The sequence below is a fragment of the Crocodylus porosus genome, unplaced genomic scaffold, assembly GCF_001723895.1.
Source record: "Crocodylus porosus isolate Cpor-Errol unplaced genomic scaffold, CroPor_comp1, whole genome shotgun sequence".
In the NCBI taxonomy this organism is placed as follows: domain Eukaryota; kingdom Metazoa; phylum Chordata; order Crocodylia; family Crocodylidae; genus Crocodylus; species Crocodylus porosus.
This window is the reverse complement of record NW_017728886.1, coordinates 70080542-70093348: the sequence shown is the minus strand read 5'-3', so window position 1 is coordinate 70093348 and position 12807 is coordinate 70080542. Positions and strand designations below refer to the sequence as shown.

General features: G+C 43.9%; 1 protein-coding gene across 1 annotated transcript in view; it reads left to right on the top strand.

Moving 5' to 3' along the window:
* Positions 1–253: 253 nt before the first annotated feature.
* The window catches only part of NEK10 (NIMA related kinase 10), a 196387-nt gene continuing 183833 nt past the window's right edge, over positions 254–12807 (top strand). Inside the window, exons 1-4 of the mRNA XM_019536158.1 lie at positions 254–290; positions 10357–10467; positions 10840–10900; positions 12246–12379. Of these exons, the coding sequence (XP_019391703.1) occupies positions 10394–10467; positions 10840–10900; positions 12246–12379 (269 nt within the window). The 5' untranslated portion in view covers positions 254–290; positions 10357–10393. The remainder of the gene's footprint in view (positions 291–10356; positions 10468–10839; positions 10901–12245; positions 12380–12807) is intronic.

Sequence of the window (12807 nt, the reverse complement as noted above, 5' to 3'; positions counted from 1 at the left end):
AATCAGAGCAGCCGGCTCCAGCCTCGTCCCCGCAGCGGTCGAGGAGCGTTCCCCGCCGCCATGGCAACCGCAGTGGCGTTAGTGGTGTCCAGGGCTCCCGGCACCCTCCAGCACGGGGCTTGGCGATTGGACGAGGAGCCCGGGGTTCGCCAAAACGGCGCGTCCCGATTGGGCTGTTCGCACTGACTGTTGTAAAGAGGGGAAAAAAAGGTCTGGGGGTGGCGGCGCGGAGGATCCGCGGCTGGATCCGAAGCGGGCGCGGAGGCTCCGGAGCCCGACTGGCGCGGACAGTGAGCAGGGGCTGCCGCCTGGCGCGGGTTGGGGATACAGCGGGGGGCGGGGCCGCGGCCGCGGCGGTGCTGGACCGGGTGAGACGTTTTCCCACTCGGCAGGGCCCGGGCTGGGTGGCTGCGTTTCTGTGGAAGCCGGGAACAAGCGTATCGTCATTTGCAACGAGGTCGGAAACAAACCGATCTGAGGGGCTGGGGGGTGCGGGGCTGAAGAGCAGCGTTTCTCGCCCCGCGCCGTAACCCACAAGTGGGTGGCAAGAACCTATGAAAGGGTCGCGAATAAACTTTCAAAATAGAGAAAACAGTGGTTTTTCCCTTGCAGGCTGGATGGCTGCCAGCCTGCGAGGGGCTTCTTGGGGCCCCCCACGCTCGGACACAGCGGCGGGGGGCGGGGCAGCAGATCTGGAGTGAGGGGCACTGGGTCGGGACTGGCCATCGGTGGTTACAGGTGGGCCCTGGTATAAAAACCGTTGAGATCTGCTGCTGTAGAGCAAAGGTGAGCTCGAGTGGCGGAGTATCAAGACCCCGAAGAAGAAGAGAGGCTTGTTAACCCCTCTGGGATGATGCGTCCAGAAGGGATGGGGGGGGGGAGATGACAATGAGTCAGCTATGAAGACAAGTCACTCCCTCAGCACTGCCTGGCTAGAAATGCTGCTGCCGCCCCTGCCAGGAACCGCGTTTTCAACTTTGGGCGGAGCAGGAAAGCACACCACCAATTCCCTGCACTCCCCTATTTCCTCCCCCAGCCACCCCTGCTTCTTTTGTTTCTTGCATTATTTTTAAATACAAGCTATGTACTTGGATGGTCTGCTATATCCAGCATGGAAAGCATTTTTATTTTACTAATGAAAACTATTTTAAAATGCTGGGGTTTGGGGGGTTTTTTTGTTTGTTTTGTGCTGATTCCTATATTGCAGCAGAGAACTCCCGCACTGTGGTAGGTGCCTAGCAACTCCTTCCTATCTGGTTTTTTGCTTGTCTGTAGAAGCCAGCAAAAAAAAGAAAAAAAAGAAATCATAGGAAAACCAACATTTAACAGTTACAATATTTACAAAAATATTGTAAACAGCATTAGGAATCCTACAAGTAACTTCCGCGGCACCTATGACACTAGTAGGTGTGGTGTTCCTTATAGATTTCCCCTTGTGTTATGTACATGTAAATGTAAGGTTTCAACTTAATTTATACTTCTGTGCTTTTGGATGCACATACCTAATCCCATGCCCTCTGATCTTTAGAGATTTTTTTTTTCAGTCTTCATCAGATGACACGCATTACGTATTATAGTCACCAGGGCTCCCTTGAGATGGGAAAAGAATGGAGATGCAGCCATCATTTTCAAACTGCTTTTTTTTAGCATTCAGTCTGTGCCTTCTACAGCTAACAGCAGTTTGGCCCTTTGGTTAACAGTTGACTGGACTTCAGCTGCTGGATAACTAGAAATCTGTAGCATGTGTCCAAAACGGTACAGGTATTGGGGCCCTGCTTTCCTAGCAGACCTTTATGTCATTCATTATGCCAAATGAATAGTGAATGGCTGGCCTTGTGGGCCAAGTCAGGCCCATGGAGCTCCCACCTCAACCCCCACATACTGAATCTAGTGTGCTTGTCACTTCCTTTCACTGTTCTGGAGCTGAATTTGTACATGGCCAGTCTGAGACTTGCACCGCATGTGGCACACACCCTGGACCAGCTCAGGGTGCTGCATACAGTGCAGTCCCAGACCAGCTGGATCAGATGCTGGGTGTGGCATAGGTCCTGGTGTGGGCCCGGGGCAGGTGCTGCACAGGGCAGGGACTTAGGGCTGGTCCAGCATGCGCTACGTGCAGCTGCATCAATTGTGGGTCCAGTGGCAGTACCAGGGGCCAGATGATAGGGCTCCACAGACCAGACCTGGCTCATGGACCAGATCTTTTGACACCACTGTCTTAAACAAAGTCAAATGCTACTGTAAGAAGCATATGGATCACACAGAGCCTCCTGGTATGTGCTGACTCCCCTCAATGTATTGCCAGAGTTCACCTATCCATAAACTGGATAAAAAGCTAGAATTGTACTTAGAGCTGAGTTTGCATTTATTTTAATAGATTTATCATTTATGAAGACCCCAACTTGCTGTTGTCAAGTGAAGCACACAATTTTGAAATTGATTCTTGTCACATCACTTAGTTCCTTTAAAACAGGGGTGGGCAATTATTTGGGTCTGAGGGCCATATAGGGAGTTTTTTTGATGAGCCATTGTGGGCCGGTCAACACCTCAGCCTTCCTCCCTTCCCCCCTGCAACAACTCGCCAAAACTCCCTATGGGGCTTGGTGGGTGGGGAGCACTGTTTAGGAGCTGAACTGGTGTGATTTGCTCCCTGCATGCCCTGCCTTGTGCGGGGGTGGGGAGGGGTGTATGGAGGGGGCATGTGCACATGTGGGGGCAGGGGGACTGCCTGGGAGCTAGCCGGAGGGAGGCAGGGGGTCATATGGAGGTGTGTGGAGGTGGGGTGCTCATGGGGGCATGGGCTGCCTGGGAACTGAGCTGGGGAGTGAGGGGGCGGAGGGCGGCACATGCTGCAGAGCTTGCCAGGTTGGCGGCTGCCCCCACACTGCTCCACATGGAGCCGAGCCCTGCCCAGGGTAGATTGTGCCATTCTCCTGCCCAAACCCTCTGGCCCTGGCCCAGGCCACAGCCAGTACACAGCTTCTGGTGGGGCTGTTCAAAGTGCAGCTATAGCTTGTCAGGCTCACATTGTCACTGGGAGGTGAGGGGAGCACAGCAATACCCAGCCAGCTGCAGCCCCGCCAGGAATAGCCCCGCTGAAAGCTGCACGCTGGCCGGGGCCCAGGCCAGTAGGGCTGTTCTGTTCCCATTGCCTCCAACTGCAGCTGCGGCTGCTCCTGCCCCTGCTGCACTGCTGCTCTGGGTGGTGGGAAGTTTCTGCTGTGCAGCTCCTGCCCAATGCCTGCAGCCCTGGCTCCAGGCCTCTACACCTGCTCCGCCTGCCCACACGTGTCTACTTCTTGTGCCGGAAAGGCAGAGCAGGTAGAAGGCAGCTGGGAGCTAGAGCCAGAGCTCCATGTGCTGGGCAGGGGAGCCACCTGGCTATAGTTACCTGCCCACCCTCCCAGAGCTGCAGGGCAAGAGGAGGAGCTACAGCTGGAGGCAAAGGGAGCAGAACAGCCCCATGGTCCAGGCCCCAGCCAGCATCCACATTCTGGTGAGGCTATTCCAAGTGTAGCTGCAGCCAGCCAGGTGCTGCTGTGCTCCTTTCACCTCTAGTGGCAGCTCCTCCTCTCACTCCTGCCCCTTTGGCGGGGAAGCTTCAGCTTGGTGGCTGCCACTGGAGTTGAGGGGAGCAGAGGAGCATCCTGTTGGCTGCGGCTATACTGGAAACAGCCCCACCAGAAGCAGTGTGCTAGTTGGAGCTTGGGCCGGTGGGAGCAGGTGGGGCTTGGCCCTCCGGGGAGCACTGTGAGGGTAGCCACAGGCTGGATCCAGTCATTTGGCAGGCTGGATCTGGCCCACGGGCTGTATTTTACCCACTTCTACTTTAAAACATCATAGTGTCTTCCTTTTTCCCTGTAAAATTTGGCCAGTGAAAATCAGTTGCATCAATTTCACTCAGTTTTATAATTCAGTCTCTTTCAGATTCTTAGGACTGCACTGTTTAGGTTTCAAACATTTCAGAAAATATGTTGATGGGGGGGAGGGGCAGTTTACATTAGAAATAGCTCTACTTTTTAAATTCTATTTTTACACTTTTTATACAGTCCTGTGTTGCATTATATAACCAGTTTGTGATAACCCTAATGACTCTGAGTAGTACCTTATTTTGTAAATTGTCCTTCCGACTTCCATCGGATCACCTATAGGGTTAGGAATTTATGGTAAGGGTTTCATAATCAGGTCTTTAAATTGTTGGTGTTCCTTTAGGCTGCTGGTTCATAGCCTGTGATTCACAGACCGCATGTTGCCCACAAGACATTCTGCTTGCAACCATAGGAATTTAAAAAGTTAAAACAGAGCTTGACAAGGGGTGCATCTAGACGAGATGCTGACTGTGCAGTAGCCGAATATTACTCCACAGTAGCATGTCATAGCGCTACTGCACAGTAGCATATTATCACTGTTAATGTTAGGCTACCACACAGTAGCATCACTTAAAAGACATTTGCCGGTGCTACTGCACAGTGACTCCAGTTACTGCATATTTATTTAGTACTAGCCTATGCAAGTACGAAATAAATGCGCACCACAGCTCACTAGCATCTCGTATAGACACATCCAGGGAGAGCAGAGTATGATGTTGCCCATAGTGCATTTGTTCAGTATAATGACTCACTATAATTGCTCATTAGCCAGTGCAGGTTGGCAACCACTGCATTGGGCAGTGTACGCTAATATTTCAAGTAATCAGCTTTGGGCCCCCGTAGAATTGTTTTACTGTTTCCTCTCTGTCCATTTTATTAAACTTTTGAATTGCAACCTTCTTTGTAAATCAGCATCCCCAAAGCGTGGATGTTGTCTGGAGGGAGCAAGAAATGTTCCTAGGTGGGATGTGTGTGAATGACAGCCACTGGTTGTCCCGATAACCCTGCTGGTTGCTGCTGGGGAAGTAACAGTGGTGATGAAGTAGTGGGGCATTAGGGTAGCTGACTATGCTAATGTGGGGCATAAACCCACAAGTTCTGGGAAATGCTGTTATAAACGGTACAGCTTCCTGGGAGTTGAACATTATTACAAGCATCTAATTCAGTTATAAAAGGGGAATACAGGGTGAGCTGAGTTTGAAAGTCAAGTGTGATTTTGTGGATTTTTGTTTTACAAACCCTAGTATTAAACAGAAGCACTTACTTCTTTTAAAATGAGGGTTTTGAGTGAGAAGGGGATTTAAGGTGCCCTTGTACCATTTTGGCAAATAGTAACACGTTACTAGTGAATGGAAAACAAAACTTGGGACTAACTAGTCTATATTTGTTTTGCCAAGCTGAATAGAGTGTAAATAAAAAAAACCCCAAGCAACTGGTCTGATGCAAATTAAATCCTTTCTTACTCTTTATCTTAATCTTAAAACACAAAAAACATTTTTAAAAAAACCATAGAGTCGCATTGAAAAGAAGAAATGCATTGCTAGTAGTACCTATTATCATGTAGCCCCAGAGCCCTACTATCCTACTACTTGTCTCAAGGTATATACCAAGGTTTGCCCTGGGATAGCTCTGAAGCCTCTGCTCACCTGCCCTTATTCCAGACTCCATAGTTGCAGCAGAGGAATCTCTGCCAGCTCCATGTATCTTTCCCTTGGGTTGTAAAATAATTTTAGGTCCCCCTTTCCATAGAACAGAGTAGCTTGGACTATCATGCATCTTGAGGTCAATCTTTACCATAGGCAATTAGTAGGGAGACTATACAATTTACTATATAGGAGAAAAGTTATACAGGAAAAACTGACCATATCACTTGAAGACAGAACAAAAAGACAATGAAAGTTTCTTCCCTTCTCATTTGGCTATGACCGAGCCCCTCTGAGAGTCCTGCTAGATTTCCAGAGACCAACCTTCCTGCTGATCTTGCCAGCCGTGACTGCTGGGGACCTGGATTGTCTCAAAGTCAAAGGCCCTGAACCCCTAAAATACTCCCAAGCCAGCCACCTCTCTCCCCCCCGCAATCAATATTGTTCTAATTGCTCATGAGTTCCAGAAATTCTAGAGGGCGGTCTAGAAATTCATTTCCTCCCTGGGGTATCTGGAATTTCTCTAGCTAATGATCCATTTCTCTTTAGGAAGTCTGAAAATCACAGAATTAAACCATGTCCAGAATCATTCTGGTTATTATAAAGGATTGCCTTCCTTTCAGAATTGAGATTGAAGAGCCTTCCATCCATTTGGTATTCAATCTGGGATGAGCATGCCCCCTACCTCAATAGCCACCTCTCTGAGAGCGACCATTGATGAGGAGATCCGACACAGGATCTGGGTGCACAAGCACCTCCTTTGTAAAATTGCTTTGGGGTGGCTTTATTACAATCTCCAAAAATACACTAAGATCTAGTTGTACAATGCAGTAATCATCTCCGTCCTCCTCTAAGGATGTGAAATGTGGGTCACTTACTGTTGTCATTTCAAGAACCTGGAGAGGGATCACCAATGATGCCTCTGGAAAATTCTCCACATCAGATGGGAAGATTGCTGTACAAATGTCATCATTCTTGCTGGAGCCAGTGTTGCCAACATTGAGTAAGCAATCCTTAAGTGCTAACTTTGCTGGATTGGACATTGTGTGAGTATGCCTGACTCTTGACTCCCAAAGCAAGTTCTCCACTCCAAGCTTAGTAACAAGCAATCTCTTGGGGGCCACAGGAAAAGCTACAAGGACACATTGAAGGCATACCTCAAGAAATCGGATGCTGACAGCTGGGAGGAGTTGGCTGCCGACCTACTCCAATGGTGCTGTAACCTCAACCAAGCAGCACTTGGTTCATGACAGCATTTTGCCCTCAAAGCAGAGAAGAGAGAGAGGAGGAAGGAAAAAGAGAGAAATCTTGGCTTTTGGCATACTCTGCCCTGTGGAAGGACCTGCAGCTTCAGTGGATGGGTGTGTGGCTCAAAGATTGGACTCTTAAGTCACTTCTAGACCCATCAATGATCCATGGTAGAGATCATCCTCAAATCAAGAGATTGCCACTGTCAATGAAAAAGTCACATAAATGAATATAGCATAATACTGGCTTTTCAATGAGATCTAACATACCATCTCAGTAAAAACCAACACAAAAAACCTGCATGATAACCCACAAAATATGGTGGGCTTCATAACAACCATCATGAAGGCCTTAGATAATCAGTACAAACCTTTTAAAAAAGGATGCAAAAACGCACTGTTTTTGTTTTTGTTAGAGTGAGATTTTTGGGGGATCCTCTAGTAACATCACTAGCAGAGAAATAGATGTTACTCTTTCTTATTCCAACAGAAACAGACCAGTAACTTTGGACCATTAATATTTCTACCATGGTAGTCAGTTTATTACAAGAATTACATTAAGAACAATATATTCAAATGAAATTAGGTATTTAAAGTCTGTATTTCATCATAATGATGGTCAGGTTTTGTCATTTGAGGAATGAATGGAATAACTCTTTTGAAGTGAGGTTGAAAAAAGTTAACTACTTACTAGAGAAAGGAGATAAATAGGATGGGGCGTGATAAATGTATATAGAAAATAATTAACAATATAGAAGGAAGAGCAGGTGTCTGTTCTCCCTTTCTCACAAGATAAGAACAAAGACACACTAAATGAAATTGAAGGGTGGGGTATTCAAAACCATTAAATGAAATAGTCTTTCACTGAACCATGGAAATGTAGTGCTGGAAGGGACATCAATATATTATCTGGTCCAACCCTCACCACCGAGGTAGGATCAGGTGTACAGACATGGCCCCCGGCATGTATATTTAAGAATAAACCACCAGTGAAGAAGATTCTACAACATCCATAGGTATTTCCAATGTTTCACCATCCTAATTTAGAATTGTTTTCCTAATGCCCAGTTTAAATCTTAGTTGTATACTAAGCTATTTTTCTCTTGGTCTTCCCCAAGTACACATGAAGAGCAACTGTTTACTGTCCTCTTTATAACAACATATTCAAAGTGTGCTGTCATGTCCTTCTCTGTCTTCTCTTTTCTTACTAAACAACAAACACATTCCTTCAAGCTTTGCACTTGCCTTTATTGAATTTCACTGTATTGATTTTGAATAATTTCTCCAATTTGTCAAGATTGTTTTGAATTCTGATCCTGTCCTCCAAAATGCTTGAGTTCCTTCCAGCATGTATCGCATGCAGATTTTACAAGCATACAATTCAGTTCTCCAAGTCAGTAATGAAATTGTGGAACAGAACTGAACAAAGGACTGACCTCTTCAGGGTCCTGTTTGAGAAGCCCTTGCAGTTTGACTGTGAACCATTATCAGCTGCTTTCTGAAAGTGATTTTTCAACCAATTGTGCACCCATCTTATGCAGACTACATATAAAACATATTTTCTTAGGTTGATTATGAGCATATCATAAAGGACATTCTCAGGAAGCTTTACTGAAGTCAAGATATTACATCTACTGCTTCCTTCGTATTTACAAAGCCAGTAAACTTGCAATGCATATTTAGACTGAGATACTGCTGAGACAAAAATTTAGGATGAGTCCAAGAGGGATTGGGCATTGATACAGCTAACAGGAAAATCCAGAGATAATGTTAACAAAGCTTAGAAGGGAGAAAACTCTGGGAGGGAGAAACCTCACATTTCATGGCTTACAGTAGGTCCATTTCTAACTGTTATGTTGATATCTTCATGGGAGGCAGGAATAGATAATTCACCATCACGCATTCCATGTGTGGATTTTTCTGCTTTTTGCTCTAGCCTTTAGTGCCTTCCTGCTGGAGAAAAAATACCAGACGAGAGAGACCATCAATTTAATCCAGTACAGTAATTAATTCCTGTGTCTCCTGTATTTATTGTTTGAATTTTTCTGTGATTCAGACATGCTTTTTGTTCTGGATATGCCCTGCATGTCATCACTACCAAAAGCCACCTATTCCTCTGTCATTAAATTAGCATTTTAATTTAATTTATACAAAACCTAATCTGGAGTTATAGCATATCATACCCCACGTTATTCTTTTAGATGGAATTGAGTCGGGAATACTCTGACAGTGCTGAGAAAAGTCCTTGCCTCAACACTTGTCCTGGTTTTTAGTTTTGTCTGATCTCCTTGCTTTTTCCTGGCACTTCCTTGATGTGTTAGTGCTTCCTGATCACTTTCTTTTGAACAGTGAATGAGAATTGATGCACAGCTGTTACTGTGTGTTTCTTACTGTACTTAAGCATGTGGACAATCTTTCAGTTGATTGGATAACTCCTGTGCCCAAATATTAGCACATAATTAAATCAGTTGCTGGGTTGGGGAACTAGGATGTTTAGGTTTTGCAGGTTTAAAAATCAGTTAACATGTTGATACCAACTGATATCCTGTGTGATCTTACTTGAAGGAATTAATAAGTGGGGAAGTACATGAATTACTAGATAAAAAGGGTAAATATAAAACTTTTTTTTTTTTTGTTCCAGCTAGATTTCTGAGAGGAAAAAATAATGCTACAGTTATGTACCCAAAACAGGATTTTATAGTAAAGCTTTGTTGTAACGCTGGTAAAGATTACTTTGATTATCAACACTAGGTAAAGCAGCCTTTAAAGGTTAAAAACATCCGTGTTCCCTACCAGCTTTTCTTGTTTCTTTCTGCTCTTAGTGAACACAAACAATTGAGTAGAATAACACCAGGCTAGGTAAAGAGGTCAGAGGAGATACCAGAGCTTCAGATGGAGAATGACAGCAGGGAAACATGAAAGAGAGAATTTAGACTGAGGGCGTTCAGAAAAGGACGAAGGCTAAAAGAAAATAGCGTGAGAGGGATGATGTCCTTGTGATTTAAGACATTGGACTGAGACAAAGATGATCTGGGTTGTAACTCAGCCAGAACATTCCTTTGTGACCTTAATCTCTGTTTGTCAGTCCCATATTTGTAACATAATACCTCTTTTCCCCTTTCTTTGTCTGTTTAAGCTGGGGAGTCTGAAATACAGCCCATGGGCTGGATCTGGCCTATGGAGCCCCATCCTCTGTGTGCTGCAAATAGCACCCACTCCTGCGGTCCACAACCCATGCTGCATGCAGCACCTCCCCAGTGCTGCATGCAGCTTAATCCAGATAGCTAATCCCTAACAAGAAATTTACCTGAGAAAAAAGTAAGTCAGTAAAAGTATAGGGTAGTAGCAGGCATCGTGACTTCCCCCAGTTTTGTACATTTTCCCCCACCAAAAGCATGTTGGGGAATTTGGGCTGCATATAACATGTTTATGTTCTTTATTTTAAGGGATGTCCCCTGTATTAGTGCCTAGTATAAAAACCCATCTGTTCTTCACTGTATCTACCTTCCAACATTTTCTGTAGTAGGTCTGCATGTATATTATGTGCTGCTATTATGACCCAATCTTTTTGTTCTCTTTTCTGTTTTATTTTTAAAGGGATGAGATGCTAATTCTGTGGCACTGATGGTTTACAATGCCCAATCAAGACAAAAAGGTGAAGAGCACAGAAAAAGCCACAGATAAAAAACCCCAGGGGGGCATTGCTAGGTATAGTATCTGACATTTTATTCTGTTTGAATTTCAGCAGTGACTGTCTGGAATTTGTAGCAGCTGCCCAAGTTGAATGCTTTAATACGAAATGCTGTATAAACATGACAACTGTTACTCTGGTCACAAACTTTATTTAGACCTTTCATAATTTCAGTCATTCTGGAGAAACAAATCAGTAGCTATGCAAGCTTCAGTACACAAAAAAGAGAAAAAAAAAACTGCTGAGGTAATACCAGAGACCTTTCCCTTTCTGTCAACAACGTTGCTTACATAATTTGACCTTGTTTATGTTGAGCAAACTACTTATTGACATTGTTAAAATGTTATGCATTGAGTTATTAATGGGTACATAATTATGTTTTATTTTAGGGATTACTCTGACCTTAAAAGACTTCGGTGTCTCTTAAATGTCCAGTCAAGCAAACAGCAGGTATTTTTCTGTGGTCATTATTCAATATGCTGCACAGTTGTATAATCAGGTGAAATGATGATTGTTCAGTAGGAATTTTGTACATTGTTGTAATGAAGTGCCAGGAAGATCATGGACAACGGAATTAACTAGAATCTTTTATTTCTTGGGAATGGCAAAACTTTCTTCTATGGGGAAAAATCGCCATTAGATAATGCAAGGGGATGATGTTAACTGGCTTTTTATGCTGGTCTAGTTTAGTGGGTATTTGAACAGAAAAATAACTTCATATATTTCACTCTATCAGTATGTAGTGAAGTTTATCCTGTAACTGTCACAGCTGTTTATAGTCAAGCAGCCTAAAAGCTTTGTCTTCTTCTACACCCCTTAGCAATGTTATGAAGCAGCAGTGTATAAGCAGTCCTTCCATGAGGAAGTAACAGACTCTTCACCATTACTCATCTGATTGTCATCTTTGTCATTATATAATAGATTTTAAAGCATTTAATCCTTTACTTCATGTGAATATTTGTATTTATAGTGATGGCTGGCTTGTCTATTTTGTTCCATGCAATTTTACTTCCTGGTCTGAATTCACTGCTGTAGCATGGCTGTAAGTCCTGCCAGTTTGGAGGCAGTTCTGAGGGCTAGTGGAGTCTCTTGAATGCCCAGATTTAGATCAATATGCATCAGGGCAAGGAACACCCTCCTTGCTTGAGAGTCTATTGCTGAAGCTGTACAAATAAATGGGAAATTGACCCAAGGGATCCTGTACAATACACACAGATAATGTACATGTTTTATTGAGGATGAATTTTGGAAACCAAAAACTCTCTGCCTCTCTTAGATTTCTGAAATGTAAACTATGATGTTACAGGAATACTACCTCAGTGAGAAGCAATGATGTGTTTTGCACTGCACTTTTGTGGTCAATTCAGGTTATTAGGTATAGAAATACTGAATCCGTGTAGAAACAAAGGGTGGTAGAAACACTTCATTATTAAATAAAAATGACAAGTTCTTTAGTATACAGGTCATTTCTACAACTTTATAGTTCTATTAACATTACTTTGCAGTTATATGAGTGGGATTGGCTGTAAACATTTTGAAGCAGTGTATACTATCAATGTTTTAGTAATGCACAGCATACTGGTTTAAGTCACTGATTTCCAAATTTGTCGTTTGTCATCATATACCAGTTTTCTTGCACTGCTTTGAATGAAAAGTGTTAACACTGCTTCATTATCATTTAGAAGTAATGATTAGAGCTTAAATTTGAAAGGAACTGAAATACAAGATGGTAACTTCTTTGTTTGGTTACTGTCTGTAGTTGTTCTCTGATATCTACCCATCCTTCTCTTTGTAGCTCCCAGCAATTAACTTTGAAACTGCTCAAACCAGCATGACAAAGTCTGAGCCATATAACAGCAAGATTAATGGACAAAGAAGCCAGGGTCATTGGCATGAGTCAACTGAAGCTGTTGAACTTGAAAACTTTAGGTAAGGAGTATAAAAACTACTGCAGCCACAGTATATCTACATATCTGTATATATCTTAGACCTGTTGTACATTCATTGAAGACACTCATACTACTTGTACTTTCCTGTTAAACTGTCATCAAGGTGTGAATAAAATAACAGTTTGACAGTCATATACCTTGACTTTAGCAAGACTTTTGATACGGTGTCCCACAGCATTCTTGCAAAGCTAAGGAAGTGTGAATTGGATGAATGCAATGTAACCTGGATAGAAAGCTGTCTGGATTGTCTGGCTCAACAAGTAGTGATCAATGGCTTGAGGTCTAGTTGACCTCCTCCTTCCTCTTCCCCAAACCTCCAGACTGCTTTAGGTGTTACCCTCCATGTTGACTTTCTGAAGCTGCAGCCATCCTGCTGAGGTAGTGTTCTCTCAGCAGGCTCCAAGTTAC